General features: G+C 46.2%; 1 protein-coding gene across 1 annotated transcript in view; it reads right to left on the bottom strand.

Moving 5' to 3' along the window:
• The window catches only part of CCDC50 (coiled-coil domain containing 50), a 41,406-nt gene that overhangs the window by 15,009 nt on the left and 6,014 nt on the right, over positions 1-20,383 (bottom strand). Inside the window, exons 2-4 of the mRNA XM_058031136.1 lie at positions 8,501-8,563; positions 7,033-7,162; positions 2,474-2,564 (exon numbers count right to left, since the gene is read on the bottom strand). Of these exons, the coding sequence (XP_057887119.1) occupies positions 2,474-2,564; positions 7,033-7,162; positions 8,501-8,563 (284 nt within the window). The remainder of the gene's footprint in view (positions 1-2,473; positions 2,565-7,032; positions 7,163-8,500; positions 8,564-20,383) is intronic.

The raw sequence follows: 20,383 nt of genomic DNA, 5'->3' as shown, positions 1-20,383 counted from the left end.
GGGTGACACAAGGGACCATGTCAGCAACCAGAGTCAACTCAGCCCAGTACTGAGATTCCAACACCATGGCAAACTCCCAGGTTCCTGCTCCTCCTGCACAAAAGCCTGCTAAGCCCTAATGGCCAAAGCAGGGCAGAAGAGACTCTGTGTGCAACCTCAGGCTTTCCACAAGGATTTGGAAGTCACAGAAGTGCACAGCCAGTAATGGGAGTGGGCTTGATCTCCTCCCTGCACTCTACCAGGGAAAGGAGAGCACAGAGGCAAAGACTGTCCAGCTAAAGGCACTTCTGACTGGAAGGAGTTCCCCAAGTAAACTGTGAACTCACTTCACACTGGCTGTAATTTTCAGGGACTACAGGATGCCAGGCAGGGAAATGCATCAGTTTGACAGACAGAGACTTGAAGGAAAAGAAAATCGAAAGGACATTAGGAGGAGCAAACTAGGCACAAGGCAGGAGCACAGTGGGGACTGCAGCCATTTGTCTCCTGTCACAGTTTTGGTAGATATGCCAAAGAGAAGAGCACTCCATTTTCCTAATTGGTTTTCCTTCAAGATGACTAATGGGTCAACAAGGCCTAGGAACCACAAACAGCTCCCTGGGGCCTGCTCCTCTGAGGCCCATGAGCTTGTGAGTCAGTGAAGCCAGTCTGGAGCTAGGGAGCAAAGCTGGGAGACACCAGCAGGTCATGCTGCCCCTCTGGATGCTATTCATTTAAGCCTTCCTAATCCTCAGGAACTTTACAGAGCCATGCATGTAAAGTGGACACTGCAGGCAGGAAAGGCATGGCTGAAATGCAAACTAAGAGTCAACACCCTCCAGAGCCAAGCCAGCACTGGAGGACCTTGGATGGCTACTCAAGTACAAACTATTATTTCAGGATTCGGGGAAGATCTGCTCTGAAACCAGCTTTGTGGAAAATCTGGGGATGCCACAGGCTCTTTCAAAAAAAAAAAAAACAAAAAACAACCCAAAAAACTAAACCTCCACAAACTCCTTTCCCTGACAAGGTTAACCTTTCTAGCAAGTACTGTAAGTCTATAAATATATGAGCTAAAGCACATTATCTCCAGGACTGAGACAGCTCAGGACTTGCAAATCCACACAAACCACTTCTTACAAACAGGATTCATCAGCAGGCAGGGCAGGCAGGCTTAGTGCTTCATTTAAAATACCTGCACTCCAGAAAGGATCTGCCTCAGTCCTCAGCTACATTTCAGACACACTTGGGAACTTCCCATGTACCAGCAGGAAGAGAGAGAATATTTATGACTTCTCCTTGCTTTAAGGCACAGTCAGCTGGAGCCTGCTCCCAACTGTACAAGATGGTCAGCAGTCAGGTTTGACAGGCTGCAAGGACCTGTGGTTAGACTGCTGACATCCCTACAGTTCTCTATACAAAGCAGGAAGGAAAGGTGCAGTTCCACAAGTCAACATTAGTTTTGCATCTCCTTCACCTTCCTGATAAAAATATGACAGATCAGTACCTTTTAAGCAGAAATCCTACAGCCAAAGGGCTCCTCCCACTCTGTTAGCACAAGCTCCTCTGGGAAGCCAAGCCATCCCATCTGTCTGGGCAGCCTTTCAGTACTTGCTTGAAGTAGGTAGGAGAAGAAAATGAAGTCTTGCAAAAAACCCCAATGCATTTGTCAGGCAAGGGCAGATTCTTATTTCAGGCTCTGCCAGGAAATACAGCCTTGTGTTCAAGCTCTTCCTAATACAGAGAATTCTACCAGGTGCCCCTTGAACATCTCAAGACAACCCAGGCTCCTCAGGAAACCATCTGAAATTGCAGGTTCTCACAGGTGTTCCTCTACTCTGTGGGTTTATTGAAAACTCTATCTGACAGGCTGATCCATTGAGGCAACCAACAAGCAAAACCCTTTGTACACTATGAAAAAAACCACACCACCCACTCTCAAGCAAAAGGAGCAGAGAAACATTCTGAAGTCACAAAAGGAATCTGCTTACAGGTTCCTTACAGCAAGAAACTGTAACAGGGTGTTCAGGCTGTGAAATACTAAACTGAAGAATGGAGAAGCCAGAAACAGATGGCTGGGCTGAGAGTCTGAAATCTTTGCATTAAAGACAAAGAAATAATGGCCTAGCATTCTCCCAAGAGCAGTACCTCTCTTCTTGCATTTGAGAAAGCAAGCAGGTCTCAGAGTGTATAAACAATTACAGCTTCCTCCAACAGGGCAATAAACACCTTAGCAAGACTTACCTATTACTTGACCTCTTCATTAGCAAGGCCACTGGCATCAACAACCCTTATGACCCTTGAGTGTGAGGACCATGACTGTATCTTATTCCTGTAACAGGACTCCCCAAAATGTCTGTGCATACAGAGCTCTGTCATGACAAGGACTGCCACCATGCAAGCCAACTCCTGTGGCTACTGGCCAAGAAATGTCTGCCCTGAAAAGGCTGCTACAAATAGCCCTGCCATCCATCCCTGCAGCTTTAAAGGTTACCTCGTCTTTTTCCTCTTGCCTGCGGCGCTCCTCCGCTTCAAACGCGAGCTTCACTTGGATTTCCTGAGCAATCTCGCAGTCCTGGCGTTCCCTGGAAGGCAAGGAGACAGGGATTATAGGCAGCTGCACTCACAGGCATCAGTCAGCCTGGAGAAAGGGATAAAAGAGCTAAAAAAAAATCCACCCAATTTACACAAAAGAATTATTACTCAGTGTTAGTGCAGAGCTATGAATCCTCACCAGGGACCAGGACTCCCTGTACTTACTGGCGGCCAAATTTAGAAAATACTTCCCAAAACATCCACGGAGTAAAATGTAAAAGAGATTCATGGGCAGATTGCTAAGAAAGGAGATGGGTACCACAAAATAGGGCAGGCCAAGGTAGTGCTCAGGAGTCTGCAAACAGCCTAATTCTGCTGAGTTTTTGTCCATGTGGTATCTAAGGAGAAGTTCAGGGGTATGGTTAATGCAGGCACTACTGGGAAGTGGCTTTCATGTGTAAGCCAAGGAGAAAGAAGCGCAGGAGTATGGTACATAAGCCAAGTGGAGGCTGGAGGTGTCAGTTCAGTAATGAATGAGAAATGCCACTGAGGTGAGACAAGACACAAAAGCAGGATCAGTGCCCAGAGGCAAGGGAGCAACATGTGTCAAAACAAGGGGGAAGGAGCCACTGCCACAGTGCCAGTGTGGATGGAGGAACACAAGACTGCATGAACTGGGGACAGGGAGAGATCAGAGCAATTGAGACATGAGAGGTTTGGCTGTGCAGACAGACCAGGAAGGCTGAAAAGCATCTGCAGGAACAGTGCCACACTCAGCAGCATGCTCTGATGTGCTGGAACAATGGCCAAGGATTCCTCAGGGCAATTCAGAAATGGACTGGGGGATCTGAAAAGGAAAGCTAAAAGTTCTCTCTTTCAGCACTGTTGAGATTGAGTTAAAGACCAGCTCTAAACATGGCAGGAAAGTCAATCCCCACAATTGCAACTACTGAGAGGCAAGGCATAGAAGGAGAACAGCTGTGAGCAGCAGCAAGCAGAGCCTGCCTTATTAGAATACAATCATTTGAAGAATACACTGACAATGATCAGACAGGTGATGAAAACACTACCAAGAGTGGAAGACAAGCAAATAACTGAAGCACACTGAGCTATGTGAAAGCTGTGCTATGTGGGCTGGAGCAACTAGTTTTAGGTTTGAGCAAGAATCTGGGCATAAATGACCTAGTGAATCTGGAGGCAAAGGACTGGGAGAGAACCTAGAACATGAGAAGAAGAAGTTAAAACACTCAAATGCAGACAAGCATGTTTTGTTGCAAAAACAAGAAATGTGGCATGGCTGAAGCAGCCAGTAGCACAACAGAACCTTCTTTTACAGAAAGTAAAGAAGAAGGAGAGAAGCAGAAGGGGTGGATATGTGGCAAGGATGGAGAGGAAGAACATTGAAACGACAGGGTTTTAGAGGACAGATGTCACTAAGGAACAGCTCATTTGTCATAGGCAACAAAAAGGTACACACAGCAGAGAGGAAAAGAAGATTTCTGTCAACAGTTCCTTGGGAGCAGACCTCTGGACTGGAGTTATCAATAGGTCAAACATTTCAGGACACAAGTTTCTTCATCCAGGTAATAAAACCTGGCAATTTTTGCGTGTGCCTGTGTGTGTTTCATTTGACTCTGGAGACAGATCTGTTCAAAGCCACGAGAGTTCACACAGCAGCAAATCTAGTTCTTGAACTTGCTTTTTAAAAAGAGACTTTGGCAAACCTGGCACCAGCAGAGAACCACAGCTCCCAGGAAAACAATATCTGAATAAGCAAATCCCAGGGAGCAGGCTGTCAGTGAGCCTGGTAGTGGATCCTTTACAACCCCAGGCTCTGAGGACATGAAACTAGGTAGAAAATAAGTTAGAAAGGTCAAACACATCAAGGCATTGCACGTCTCCATTTCCCCTGGCACCTGTGAGCAGAGCTAAGGTGCCAAGTTCATCAGCACAAACTGGCTTGCTAAATGCTTAAAATACATCCTATTGAAAACAAACAGGACAGAAAAACAACTAATCATCTTTCAGAGCCAAGGCAACAAGGTCATTGCCTCTCCTGCTGGTGTTACCAGCAAAGAACACTGAAGTATTGCAAACACAAAAGCATTTTCTTCTTTCTGATGACACATCTTGGAATACACCACATCAATTCCTAAGAACAACAGTTATAGAGGATTAGATTTGGAGGTTTATTGCTCAGCAGTAATTAAATACTGAGACTCGATTACTTAGTGAACATGAACTAATGTATTAACTTGTGTGAGCAGAAGAAAATAGGTTCAAGAGCTTTGACAGCTCTTCCTGCCCTTCAGTTTCCTTAATGTAAGCTCAAGCATCAATCAGACCCCAAAAATCAGCCAGAGCAACATAAACATCACCATTCCTGAACATCCCACTCATGTGTCCTTCCCTCCTGGGCAGCCAGGAGTGCTAAGAAAGTTGGGAAAATTCTACATCAGTTTAGAAAAAAGAGAAAAAAACCTAAAAGTTTGTGTGATCAGAAAGCTCCCTCCCATTCACAGTGACTGCAGATACTAGTTGTTGCCAGATGAGGAGAAAAAAAGGGATTGTTTAAGGGAACTGTTCAAAGGAACTGTTCACATCAGTGAAACAGAACTGAGAGCAAAACAGGGAAAGAACATATTTTCACACTATTTTATTTTAGTAATCTTGCTACTATGCTTAGCAGTGTGCAGGCTGCTCAGCTAGATGCAAGAGATGCTTTTAAAGAAGCATGAAAATCAGGTTTGATGCTTCCCTGAATTCTTAAAAAGAGATGTTTCTATGCTCTCATTTATCTTCACAAAGTCTTTCTGAGAGAAATTAGAAAGCCAATAAATTTGAAGAGCTTTTTTGTTTCCTGTTTCTAAAGACGCCTTAGTTCTGCCCTTTTACTCCTCCCATCACCTTCTAGCTTCAAACTGTCCCACGTGACACAAAAAACAACAACAACAGGGATTATTTTGTTGCCAAAACATGCTACTCTTGGACAAGGAAGAGACAGTGGGAACGTACAGAGAATTAAGGAAGAAACAGATCCAACTACAAAAGGATACCTCCAACTTCTTTTACTATTCTTGCAGAAGAGCTCCTGCTCTCAGAAGCAGAACTGCTGCTGAAATAACGTTTTACATCAGCAGTTCTGCCTGTGCTTTGGCTCACAAAGTTCATAAATGCAATTTTAGAGTCCTACAACAAGAAAATTGTTTGCAGTTCCCAGCAAGTAACAAAGAAGAATCATGTCTGCCATACAAAATCAATTTTTATGTTGTCATTTACTCACTCACATCTCTAATTGGTAATAAAGAAATAGAACTATTGAAAAAAAGCACAGACTTAGAGAGATACATATGTACACAAGGTCTGTCCCAGTGTGCTGGGAACATTGAGAACAGTGGCTGATCTGTCACGTCCCAGCTTCAAAGCTTTCACGAGCTGCTGCTTTGAAGCCAGTGCTGTATCTCCCACATGTGCAGCACAGAGCTCTTCTGCTCTGTCACTGGTCCTGCCAGATGAGCCATCCAGGCTCTGTGATCCACCCCCAACTGCACCTGGTGGGTGGCATTCCAGAACCCAACAACAGTCAGGAGGCAGCAAAGTTGCTGGGAGATGCATCCTGCCTTGTAGACCTTGTGTTTGCAGGGACCCCCATCCACCCACATCTCATGAGTGGGATCTGGCTGAGCCCTGTCCCATGAACCATCTGTTACATCCAGTGCTCTGCAAGTCCACTCTGGACTGGAAAGCACAGTTTGTTTTGCCCTGTGCTGCCATGTTTCACTTCTACACCAGCTCCACAGCCGAGAGCCACGGCACACAGAGAGCCAAACCACAGACCACAGGGTTAAGATGTGGCGTGTGGGGACTGAGCAAACCTGCAGAGCAAACTGGATCAGTCATTAAACCCTCCCACAGCTACTGCAGCAGTCAGTGACTGCAAGAGAAGGCCTGTCCCCCAACACCCATCCCCATCAAGCCACCCTGGAGCAGCAATTCCCCTTCCCAGGTCATTTCATGCTGAATAGCTGCAAGCACACACAGGGGCTGTCAGTGCAGCAGGACACCAAAAGCATCACACCCAGCTCCTCAAAAGCATTCACCAGGCACAGGGCAAACACACCGATATCTGCAATTTCCACACAATAGAGAGAGTCCCTGTAGCACTGGGTATTTCTGTGGCACAGTTCCTTCAGTCTCAAACTTCAGCCAGGGACAAGGTCAATACAAGTGGCCAAGTTACCCCATTTTCACAACAAGCAGTAGAATGGGAAGGCTCCTTCTTATGGACAGGCAACAGTATCTAAGGCAGGATAGGCTCCAAGACCACCCCACTGCTCCTATTCCTCTGTGCCAGAAGCTGGTATCACTACTTTCACAGCAGTGGACAGGCAAAGAAAAAAAGAAACAACAGCAGAAGGCTGATGAACCCCACATACTGTCAGCTCAAAGCAGCTGATATTAGTGCTCTGACCAAATGGGACTAGCATTCCCATTCCAAGATCTCCAGCACAAACTCACAAGTCTTTTTGGTGTTTCTGGATTTGAGCACGGGCTTTCTTATCCTCCTCTTCCTGCAGCTGCTTGGCCATCTGCAAGTCATGTTGCACCAGACGATTACGCTGAACATTCGTGGCCAAGTGATGCTCAACTGGAAATAAACACAGACAAGAAGCCTCAAATCAGGCTGCAGAACTTCACTGAGTGAACAAGATAAACCAAGTGGGAGGGAGATTCCAGCCCAGAAAGGAAGAGAGATCTTGGCAGGGAAACACCAAGCAATCTCTCCAAAGGTGGGAAAGTCCTGAACTGAAATTCTGCTAGCAGCTTGAGATTGCCTCTTTTCAGCACTGTGGGGGCTGTATACGGGTCTGATACCAAAACAAGTTCTGCGTATCTTAAACACATCCAGGTTTATAGGGAATGGTTTTTAGGCTTTGAATTTCATTCTCTGACCACAGAAAATCAACACAGACAAATGAAGTGGGTCTGGGAGGGACCACCAGAGGCCAGTGAGGATGAGCTGAACCTAAACCACTTATTATGGACACTTTTCTATTTTGTTTTCAATAACCTCTACAGAAGAAAACTTCTCTCACTCTCAGCAGAATCAGTTCCAAAAATCTCCCTACCTTTATATTTAGCAACAGAGCAACTTCGTGCTCCAGTGAGTCCTTTACCATACATGGATATTGCCTGCCAGAAAAAATGGCTACATGAGCTGCAGCCCAAAGCCCTCTTTAATTCAATGCTCTCAGGTTCCAGCACCAAGGGCATGAGCAGCTGCACCCTTGGTGGAGCAGCAGGAATGGCATTAGCACCTGGTACTGGCAGATACCAAATCCATGAGAAGCTGATTAGAGAGGCCACCACACCTGAAACTAAAACATAAACATACCCAAACTAACAGATAAGCATGTAAAAAAAAATTAATTAAAAAAAAAAAGAAAAAAAAGCACCAGTCACTTTGCAGTTTCTGGCTGTCCTTTTTTTCCTCCTGTATAAACTCTTCTAGTGCACAGCTGCCCTACCTCAAAATGTCTGAAAAGGAAGGCTCCTTTCAAAAGGCAGACACTGGTAATTCTGAAATAAGTAAACAAACAGACTCTTCTGGTGGTACTTTAGGTCAGACTATAAAACTTGAAGCTTCCAAAATTGCTAGTTATTTCTAAAAACCTTGCACAGCAACAAAACCCCAAGTGCACTCCTACATGCAATTTTATCATAAATGGCACAAACAAACTCAACTCTAAAGGAGAGCTCAAAATTGAAATATAAAATGCAACTATCTCTGGGGTACAATGTGAGCTGGAGCAGAGTGAAGTGTAGTGCTACAGGATAGTGAAGACAGCAATAATAAACTGTATTCCATTGAAAGGAAAAAAATTGAATAAAAGCAGGAAGCATTTTTCTTAGCAAAATCAAATAAAGCCAGCTATCTGCTGGGACAAGCTTGCTTCAGTTTGCTCTGAAGATTGTTGCTACTTACTCTCTTGTTCCTGTAAATTATGGGCCAAGGTATGATCTTCCAGAATAGCGAAGTCTCGACACACTGAACAGGGAAACAAAGTAAAGAGAATTAGCACCACAAAAACCAAAATCAAACCAAAAAAGCATCAAACAAGCTATGGCAGCCAGGGGAGTATATGAACTTCTGACAGTTTCTACTTGCCAAGGTCTGGAGTTGTGGTTTCCCCCCCCTCCTATCATCATGTCTATTTTTGTGTGCATTTATTTCTTTGTCCTTGTTGGCATGAAATGCCTTCTCCACTCGCTCCTCAACCTCTATTTCAGGAACAGAATAGTCCATGCTACCACTGGATCAGACCTTATGTACAAAGCTCTGCATTCCCTTCCAACAGAATATATATTATGTTTATAATATATAATGCATTCTGCATTCCAGAATATATATTATATATTTTTATCAATGCCCACACTGACTGCATTCAGCTAAAACCAAGGGCAGGCATTTGTGTTTACTGTGACTTCCTGTGCCAGGTTAAAGAGTCTGAGAATAGTATTTTCATGGCACAAAGGGCAGGTGCACACTGGCACCTCTCCAAAGCTGAGCAGACTGAGCTCCATGGCTCTCACTGCATTTCTCTCAAGGCATTTCTACCAGCTCAGGTATCATTTTCAGTTGTTTTTTGTAAGCTTCATTGACTAAAAGCAGATGCTGGATTTGCACCTAGAACCCAGATATGGGATCAGTCACAGCATTATGGGCAAGGATAACTACAGCTTCTTCAAAAGATGCTGAAAATGACCTTGAGACAAGTGAAATGGGAAACAGATGAACTGCCTTTGGCACCAGTTTAAAAGCAGCAGATTTTTGCCAATGCCTATCACTTTCCCACTTGAACTTTCAAAGGAATGCTCTACCTACACTGTAGAAAAACACCAGAGTATATTTTTAACTTGTTATGATAGGCAGTAGGGCAACAAAACACAAGCCACACATACTGGGACAGGGACAGACACACAGCATCAGGCTCAGCCTTTTGGTGGCAGGTTCACAGCAGCTTTTCTGTGAACCAAAGACAGACAGTGACCTGTCCCCCCAGACTGCAGAATGGAGCCCCTTTTCACAGATCTCCCAGACCTGGGGTTTCTGCCCGCTTTGAGGGGAGTTTTAGGCAGTGGCACCAAAAAATATACACTATAGAGGTCTGTCATTTATTTCTCCCTCAATGTGACAAGCTAAAAGGCTTAACAGCACCCACAGAGGGGAATATCTCCCACTTGAAACACATCACAAAGCAGAGAACGACAAGATGCTTCTGAAGCCACAAAGGGAAGTACAAACTCCTCCTGCTGCACTCCACTGGCAAAACCTCTGGGGAAGACCAAGATTTCTCTTTAGCAGAGCACAGGCACAGCCTAAAAGATAAACTGAAAATAACCCCAAAACCCCCAGAATGCATCAAAAGTACAAGGGGAATTTATGAGGATCCTGTTTGTGAAAGGGTTCAGAGTCAGAAAAGATAAAACGTTTCCACTGCCACAAATGAAATTAGAAAGTAGCTGCATTTCCTAAGCCACAATCCCACAAGCCTTCCCTTTTCTCACAGGCGCACATGCTCCACTAGAGAGGCATCAAGACATTACTCCACACCCAGGTGTCCCCACAAAATATCTGGAAGAGTTTCTAGTTGTCTGTACCAAGAGATCAGATAATGCTTTACCATATTCAATGGAGTTTTTGGTCCAGTCTGCATTGAAAGGTGTTTTAAGATAACAAAAACTCCTAACAGCCAGAGCAACACTTCAGGGAAGGACAGCGACACGCAGCAGGGTGGAGATGAGGACAAAGGTTACAGTTATATGATCCCACTTTAAGCATGAATAACTCTGGATGGTGTAATTAAGGTTTTGCTGTTGCTTTTTTTCATCGCAACTTCTTTTAAAAAGGGCAAGATGATATGAAACTCAATAGCATTGGAATGCTTCCAGTGGCCATTTCTGTACAAAGAAAGAAACGTTGCCTTGAGCCACAGATCTGGAAAAGCCACAGCTGAGTCACAGGCAGCACTGCTATTCCCAGGTGACAAACACAGAGTGCCTGGTGGTCACCAACACCTGCTTTTTACAGGACAGGGCAAGGGAATCTTGCCCTAGAGACTAATTCTGTGATCCCTAATACTGCTTCAGCTTCCTAGAATGATTGTGGAACAACCACCTTCTGCTCACAAGAAACATCATCTGGCTTGCTGGAAGAACCATCCAGCACATCCAACTCAGAGGTTTGAGCCTTACCATGAGTTCAGAGCTGATCAAAGACACCTCAGCACAGAGCCAGTCTGCCCAAATCTAGGGCTGTTATTACTGCCAGGTATTCAAGAAGCAGCAGTTGCTCTTGACTGTTCAAAAACAAACAATCAAGCAAGAGAATGGTAGGATGGGAGGGAAGTGTTACTTTTAACTGCAATAAGTCTCTGAGCAAGTCCTCAGCACAGCTGCCTGAACAGCTGGACCAGCAACACAAGGCATGCAGCACAGGAGCAAGCATGAACATTTCAGAGCTACACATTTTTTGCATAAGGATCACTGCTACAAGAAATGCTTTAAAAAGTACATCCTAGCCCTTCCCAAAGCCATCCTGCACAGGCTCACACACTGCTCTCATCCCTCTGGTATTCAAGAGCTCTGACCTGTCAGTCAGTCATGGTGCTGATGGTGCTGGCAGACCTTTGCTCCACCCTCCCCAGAGAGGCACTCGAGCATAGGAGGACTTCAGCTTTGTTTTTGTTTGTTTTTACTCATGCTACCCACACCAAACACACTTCTCTGTTTGCAAAAGTACACATTACAGAAACATCTTAGCACATGGGCAAGAAAGTGGGAGTGCCACGGTGGAACACTGCTCCTTGTCTTCTGACAGTCTTGCACTAACCCCAGAAAAGTCTCACCTCTATCACTGAGCTATATTCCTATGATGCAGCAATGATTGTTTAACCATTTTGGACTGACAGGCCACTAAAGACTTCCTAAAGAAAGCATGGGCTCCAACTAAAAAGGCAAAGTCCATACAGACTTGTGTTGCATAGACAGGCCTGCTTCTTCTAACTGCTCCTGCAGAGAAGTGCTGGAAGTAGTCCATGGGTGTCCAAACAAACTCCTCATATTCTCACTCAGTTCTTACAGGCTATAGCTGAGAGCTGCTGGATGTCACAGACACGAAGCAGGGACAAAGGCTCCTGTTTAGGTTGTTTTGAAGCTCAGTGACTGGGCCAGAGTACCCTGGTGCAACTTCCAACTCCTAGCCCAAAGCCACCTAGGTCCAGTGCCATCCCTAAGATGGCCACACAGCACCCAGAGCTGGGGCTGTGCCCTGCCCCTGCCTGGCCCACATGCACACAACACTGACAAAGCAAGTGGGAATGCTGCCCTGGGATGAGCTACCAAGTTGCAGGGCTTGGACATGAATAAAGGGGCTGGGTCTTAAACCAGTGATACTGACCCACCAGCACAGAGAGAGGGCAGCTGGACAGTTACCAGTGATGTGCACACTGGAAACCTCTCAGTGTCTGGGTTCCCTGGTGCTCCCATCTCACAGAGGACAGACACAGCATGGAGCAGACTGGTGGGGCAGCAGAAAGCCTTGGGTTTGTTCACACATTTGGAATTATTTGAGCGTTGCTGAAGAAGCCATTTGGCTGCACACACTCTGCTGTTACAAACCCAAGCAGACAGCTTGAGCACACAGCCCTCTCTTTGTGCTGCTGTGGCTGCTGGCAGGGCAGGCAGCACAAGAAACCTTTCGTCAGTGTCAGAAACTTGGCTGGGCTGGCTGCCTCCAACCCATGTGAGCACATTATCCTCAAGTCCCATCAGCCTGAGAACAATGTGCTAAGGAAGATGAGAACATCCCATTAGGAACACAAGGAAGCACTGTCAGCCAGCCAGGTGGCAAAGGATGGGGACACCTGCACCTCCCTAGCAGATTTGGGGCTGATGGCAATGCAGAACATTCCCTCACAATCAGACCCAGTACCCAGGGCACCGAGCCAAGCATGACAGCAGCTGCAAGTGAGGCCAAGGAAACCAATCCTTGAAGACTCACATCCAACAATGAGGCAACTATGAAATTACTGGAGATGTGGACAGGCCAGGCATGGTCTGAAATGAAGTTTCATCAGCACTAGTTCTCATTCCCTGCCCAGTCTCACCAGGGTACAGCACAATCATTACTAGGTTCTGTGTACACTGGGTTTGTGCTGAGAAATAGGATGGCCCCAAGGACAACAGACTCAATTCCTCCTCTCTGAGAGGCTTTGTATTTAAGGGAAAAGAAATCCATTTCCTTGCTTCCTAACTGTATGTCTAAAAAATGAAAGGTGAGATTAATATTACCTTCACTGTTGCAAATTAACTTGACTTCCCATCCCTGGGCCCTGGCTGGAAGCCACCAGGCAGTCAAACAAGCAGCAGGGGTGCAATGAGAGCAGCTACAATTGGCAAGTCCAGTGAAGCATGGAACATTCACAACAGGTTTACCAAGTCTGATTGAGCCAATCTACCTTGGCACAGCAGGGAGCAGACCAGGAAAACACTCTGGCACAACTGTCAATAAAGAAATGCCTGCCCAGGAATCCCAGTGGCTGCTATGGCCAGCAGTGGTGCCAGCTGGGGAGGCTGAGGGCAGAAGCATCAACCTTAACAGTGATGGGATCCAAAATCCATGCATGGAAGAGGGAGCTCACTTGTCTTGAGGAATCCCTGAGAGCCTCTCTGCAATCTCCAAGCACAGGTCTCCTCTGGTAGTTCTCACTGGAAATATGCTCTTTGTGTATTGGTGCATCTGAGGCTCCTGGAAACGTGGCTGCAGCCCTGCCTTTATGGCTGACATAAGAAAGTCCCTAGGTACAACAGCTCAGCAAAATTTCATTAAATAACCTCTTCCATTTTATATTCTGCCACCCATATAACTAACTTTCTCCAGCATTACCTCAGCTCCACAGCTCAGCATTTCTAACACCCCAAACTGTTTCAAACAGATGGAGATAACCACCAGAGAGGAGCAAAGGCAGCTTTAGATGTTGCTAGTGATACTCAGGTGTGTGACAAAGAGGTAGGTAACACCCAGGAATGGGTGCTGTGGTGCACTGTCTCAACAAGAGGTCAGCCCCTGCTGGCTTGTCAAGCAAGGTTCACAGCAAAACACCCCCCTCACTTCTGCCTGAAGTCTTACATCATGCTTTGACATCCCCTGTGGGTCCCAAGGGCCCCCTTGGTTCACGTGGCCCATGTAACGTGTCCAGGATCCATGCCAGTTCAATGACCCAGGGACCACAGATGCATGTTCCAAGCATTTCCTTTTGGGTCTTAAAAACCATCTCTTGCTCCCCACCCCCTCCACTCCCAGCCTTTTCCCGACAGTCCTGTGTGCTGGGTAATTCACAAAATGAACTAGGCGTGAGTCATGCCTAGTTTAGAGCATCTGCAGCTCTTGAATTCTAATCTAAAGGACAGGAGGGAGAGGAAAGACAAAAGTAACATGAAAAAGCAGTATCATCAGCTAAAAATCAGTTTTAGGCCTACAGAGCTGATGAATTGATGGCAAGTATCAAATGCAGCCTTTTATAAGCCAGCAGTCTCAGGAGGATGCCTGAGTTCTGTATATTCCTGCAGATTAGAAAGCAAGTTGGGATCCCTTAGAGACTCTTACCAGCAGGGACTGGTCAGGCCACTCCAAGCCAGATAAACCTTCAAAATTTGGGAATTATTTCCTTGAAACAAAGCTAACCTGACCAAGTAGCCACCCAGCTGGAGCTGAAGGGCTGCCCTGAGGGCAGATAAAACCTGCAACTGGGATGTTTATTCCCAGCCCCAGCAGAGCTGCTCTGTGAGATACATGGCCTAGCCTCAACAATTCCCATTTCTGCCCTGCCTCTCCCATCACAGCAGGAGCTCCTGCTGCCACACAGGGGTGCTGACAGAGGCTGGCTAGGACATGTCTGGCTGCTGCAGTTACACAGATGACATTCCTAGGGCCTTGCTCACTGGGCCTCATCATGCCAAGGAAATCAGAAAATCATGCAGGGAGAAGGTGGATCCCAGACAGAGAGCAGGTCTGGGCAGTCTGAAAAAGGGAACAATTTCTGCTCCTCAGCCACAGCACCAAAGCATCACACATAGCTGGGAGCTGTCAGGCAGCACAAGGAGACTGAGTGACTCTGTGGGGAACCAAACTGAGGGGTCTCAGCCTAATTCTCAAAAATGTAAACACGCAAAATAATAATAATTAAAAACAAATAAATCACCAAACCACTATGTTTTTTTACTAGCAGTCTTGGCCTGGAAGCTAAGAACATCTTGGGATTTGGGAAGGAGGTTATCCTCTCTGCTCTAAGCTAAATGCCTTGAGGTCAAGGCCATGAGATTTTTGTGCTCTGTCTGCACCACTCTCCAACATTAAGCTCTCACCTGCCTAGTGCTTTAAGAAGGAAGACTATGCATTTTGGAATCAAACCCTCAGAACTTCATTACATTTTTTTAACCTGCCTTAGGACAGAAATCATCAACATTCACAAAGTGCCTTCTCCAAGCTACTAGTTTGGCAATTTCACTTCTGTAAAGAAGCCTGCACACTGTACCACAGACCAGTCCCAAAGCTGAGAGAGTATCTGCTGAAGACCTCAAAGCAGAAGGTGATGTGTTTGCAGTGTAAACAGGAAGCTGGAGATACTCAAGATAGTGGAAAAATAGCACAAGGCACCTCAAAAGGTTATCCTTTGAGCAAGCCTCAGTCACAAAATATGATAAGATTTATCATTCTGCTTTTCTACAGAAAGCTTCCATGTTTTTCATCACTGGATAATTCCACCCTACCTGGTTTCATCTCCAATGTTTCTAAATAAGAGCAAGTCCTCTTATTCCCAAAGCTTAACAGAACCCATAGGTCAAAAATATTAAAAACAATCTCTTCGACTTCCAGAAGAAATGCTGAGTTGGTGCATTTCAATCACAAAACCCTAGAATAACTTAGGTTGAACAACAACATTAAGTCATCAAGTACAACCACTGATCTGGCACTGCCAAGCTCACCACTAAAGCATGCCTCTTAGTGCCACATATGCACATCTTTTTAGCATCTCCTAGAATGGACAATCTCCAAAATACTTTCCTGTTTCAACCACTGGTCACTCTTATGCAAATGGTTTTTTTTTAACATCCCATATAAACTTCCCCTGACAAAACTCATCTTGTTCCATCACTTGGTACTTGGAAGAAGAGGCCAATGGCCACCTGGCTGCAACCTCCTGCCAGGGACTTGTAGAGAGCAATAAGCTCAACCTTGAGTCCTCTTCTCCAGGCTAAACACCCCCAGCTCCTCAAGGACTCGTGCTCCAGACCCTTCCCAGCTTCACTGCCCTTCTCTGGACTCATTCAGCAGCTCAGTGTCTGTGCTGTAGTGAGGGAACCAGAACTGAGCACAGGATTTGAGCTGTGGCCTCACCAGTGCCCAGAACAGGGTGACAGTCACTGGCCACACCACTACTGACCCAGGCCAGGATGGCACTGGCCTTCTTGGCCACCTGGGCACACACTGGCTCATGTTGAGCAGGCTACTGACTAGCACCCCCAGGTTCTTTTCCACTGGGCAGCTTTCCAGCCACTCTGTGCCAAGACTTTCAGATGTACCTAAAAATGGCATTGAGCCTTAAGAAGTAATGACATCCATGCTTTGAAAATTCACCCTTTTCAGCCATGTCCAGTTGGGTCCCCAGACACAGAGTACCCTGAGTCACAAGAGCTGTCCAATACTTCCAAGTCCTACAGCCAACATTGCTGTTACAGCTTCTGCTTTCTATTGCAGGGGCTCAACACACAGAATATATTAACACTTTAAAGCAGAGAGCAGATAGATGACACGATATGTGTTAATGTCTGCAAGTCATTACCTGCCAGACTCAGGTAACTCTCAGCTCTGTAGAAATTTCTTGATTGTTCCAGTGTCCATCTGCCTGTCCAGGACTGCCTATGCCCAAAAAACCACCAGTGAGCTCAGCCATTGCATTGTGGAGCCACCAGTAACACCCAGGTGGGTCTCTACTACAAAAACTTCAAGGTAGGGATGGCTTGGCTGGTTTGACACCAGCAGACCTCAGGCAGCCAAACCCTTCACTCACAACATCTGAGATTGTAACTGAGTCTGTGTATGGAAGAAGATAATCTCAACCACCAGTGAGAACAAAAGCTGTTTGTGTAGTTCATCCTGTCCAGCATTGGACACAGCCTCAGTTGACTCAGCTAATACCATATGTGCAAATGAAACAACCAACAATAAAGGCAGGGAGTTTTCCTAGAAGTCAGTTTTAACCACTACCTCCCAGCCATGGACCACAGCAAAACAAACAACACTTGAGTCCAACAGCTGTGCTTTACCCTTTACCCCAAAGGCAAACTACCATACACATCTCTGGAGAGCAGGGCTGGAGCTGCCTTCACCAGGAGAGGTCAAAATCTCTGGCCCATACAGGCCCCAAGAGCACCACTGCAACTCTAAGACACACCTTTAGCTGTGTCCCATGGATCACACAATACCTCTTTTCTGGAAGGTTTTTTTGGTTTCTTTTGCAGACAGAATGTCATGGCACCTTTAAACCCAGCTTTAAACCCAACACCACACATTTAAATTGGTGTAGGGGAGGGGGAATAGAAAAAGTCTTTTATCAAGTGCAATTCAAAACAGCCACCCACTCGGAAAACTGCTGGGCCATGGAACTTGCATCTCAAGAGATTTGCACTGTAAGTACACTCCCTTACCCCACACCCATCTCCAATAGCAATCACTGGATTCTGTTGTTTTATCTATTTAATTCAGCTTTTATTTCAGCATTTTAACTAATTTTACATCACACAAAACTTTCAGAAGGACACATTGAGTTTCCCGGATAACCAAAATTTCTGTTCTCTGACACACACTGTTCCCCAGATAGGCAAAACTTTCATTCTCTGATGAATGCACAGCTAAACCCCTTGTTCAGTTCAGCAGTTTCTCTGCAGAGAGCTGGCAGGCCCACTTTGTGGTTCAGGATGGCTTTCAGGAGCCATGGCAGATATTTCACCAGCATTTCTCAGCCCTCAGGCTGTGGTGAATAACCTCACACAGCAGCTCCAAAGAGGCAGCTGGGAGCAGAGATAATGCAAAGTGTCAGCTCTCACAGGGTTCTCCTCTAGCTTAATCCTGAAAGATAATGTAGAAAAACACAAGGGAGACAGGATGCAAGAAGGGAGGTTTGAACACCCCTCTGGTACAGCTTCATGCCCTGACTCAGTTTAGTGACTGCTTTACAAAAGGCTGACTGCTGGAAACCTCACGCCTACACAGAAGCTGCCAAGTGCCAAAAAAAGGTTCAAGTTCCTCTCCAACCCCACAGTGTGCTTTTACATGACAGTGACCTGCAGTTGTACAGAGAAACAATAACCTCTGGAAAAAACAAGCAGAATTAAAGAGTCCCCTGAGATGCCACCTTCTCTTCAGCATTTGGACAACTAGAGCCAACCCTGAGACTGCTCCATGGCCTGTAGCTGCACCAGAGCTGCAGCTGAAAGGGCACACAACAGTGGCAGTGCACATTCAAACCAGCCAGGTTTTATTCCTCCAGATCACATACTAAGAGAAGCAAAGCTCCAGCAGGATGGGCTTCTGAGCAGCCTCCCAGCCTTGATGGAAACCCTGCCAGCTGCTGCAGTCGAAGCAGAAGGTATCTGAACTAAGCCTGCAGTCAGCTCCAATTCTTGCACAGATTCCTATCAGCTTCCCTTTCCCTAGAAAGGTGGCTGCTAGGATGCAAGCAAAGACTCCTGTCAGCCACCCGTTCAGCTGCTGCCAGCCCTGCAAAGCTGCTCTGCAAGAACAACTGTCCTCTACCCAACCAAGGTTGTTGGTTTGTTTCAAAACCCTTTTCCTTTGCTCCACAAGCTCCTCACGGGGACTCTCCCCCCTTGCTTCCTGTGTTTAAGTTCTCCAGGTTTATTAGTCAGCTCTGGGGAACACAAAGTACCAAAGCTGGCCCCAGATCAGTCAAAATTCCACATCCATCTACAAGTCACAAATCAGTAAAGCTACAGCACTAACAATACATGTTCCCTTTCCTGTCACAACCTTGAGTTGGCACACAGCCCTAAGTGCAACTACAGATTTACAACACTGGCATATAAGGGTAAGAATAAGTCTCTGGCTTCTGAGACCAGAAGGACAGGGATGCAGAGCTCCCTGCATCATTTTGAACAAACTGCTTTGTGGTATCTGAGCCCACAGTTCATATACATTGCAAAGCATGAGGAAGAAGCAGGCTGGCAGCCTTTTCTCCCTTCCGAGAGCACTAAATGAGCTCCAGGTCAGTAAAGGTAATTCTTTTTTTTTTTTGCTTTGGGAACCATATCACCTTCAGGTGATATTGCATACTCTCAGCTTCTTAAAAACGAGAAAAAGTAAAAAAAAGAACAGTTAAATCAGGACCAAGTTAAGTTCACCTGTTACACAGCCAGAATTGATGCTGTGTGCAATGCCAGCTGCCTGGAATACCAGCAAACTGAGCACTGAGCTGGAGACAAACCTGCTTTTTCCACCTTGCATCGGGGATGTGTGGAATCCAGGCAGGGCTGTGCAGCCCTAGCCAAGGACTCAGTCCTTCCAGCACTGCAATTAAGGTCAGCAGAGCTCAGCCTCTTCCCAACACCAACTTCCTCTGGAAACCTGGCGCCAGGCAGATGGCCTGCAGGAGAGCACAGCCCTGAGAACAGCAGAGCTCTGCCTGCCATGAAAACACCCTGGTGTTTGGAAAGCCAACACCCTGGTGCCTTGGAGGGTTCCCAGGCCTGCTCCGTGCTGTGCTCCACCACCTCACCTCAGCAGCACTGCCAAAGGCTCCACAAGCTGCTGCTGAATTTAGGTCATAAATCCTTCCCATGCCACCAGCCAGCACCTCAATAACAAAACTAATACCAGAGCAGAAGGAGAGGCCACTTCTTTGCACCAGGATGCTACAGGTAATGCTTGCTGTAACCAGAACAGAGATATAATAAGCTGCTTTTGCAGTGCAAAGTCATTGTGCTGTGCAGAGCTTTCCATCCACACCAGGGGAGGCTTCCCTGAGCCAGACCAGCATTACCCCAACCATGTGCCAAGTCAGTGGCAACAGTCCCTCTGTGAGGAGCATTTCCAGCCAGAGCACACTCCAGCCTCTTGTCCTGTCTGGATGTAAAGAGCCAATGCTACACATATAATGCAGAAAGGAATTAAAAACCCTGCCTTCTCACTGCCAGGAAATACTCCTGTTTGCATAAACTTCCTTCCTCCCTTCTGCCCCATTACTTCTCATGTCACTCCTGTCAGTGTCCTTATGGAATGTCTGTGTCTCAGTGTTTCAAATATTTGCTCACTTATGCCCTTTTCCCCTTTGTCATCACTTACTGAACACCACACACCGAGCCTACATAACATTTCCGCTGAGAGCTGACTCCTCTGGTGACCAAGTTCTGGTTCAGCAAAAGGGCTCAGGAAAGGATGAACAAAATTGCACACAGGCACTCAGTTTCACTGCACATGGCTTGTCACACCTCTTTTGAAAAGGGAAGTGAAGAAAAGTGACTCACTCACAAACCCACTTTGACTTTCTGTCCTGAAGAGCACATAATGCAGGGTAGAGCTACCGAGTGCACACAAACCAAGCCAAGCCAGGCTGAAGACAAAAAGATCTCCCTATTTTGGTTTGGCTGACAGAGCATTGTGGCGCTGACATCGTGGGTTGGTGTGCAATTAAAATAACCATCAGCTGAGCTTCAGGAGCCTGACACAAAATAATTGGGCAGGTGCAGATGGGCTGTGCTAGGCTCTGAGCAAGCTTTCATCTACACCTTT

This window comes from Melospiza georgiana, chromosome 10, assembly GCF_028018845.1.
Source record: "Melospiza georgiana isolate bMelGeo1 chromosome 10, bMelGeo1.pri, whole genome shotgun sequence".
NCBI classification, from domain to species: domain Eukaryota; kingdom Metazoa; phylum Chordata; class Aves; order Passeriformes; family Passerellidae; genus Melospiza; species Melospiza georgiana.
This window is presented reverse-complemented; position numbering and strand designations above follow the sequence as displayed.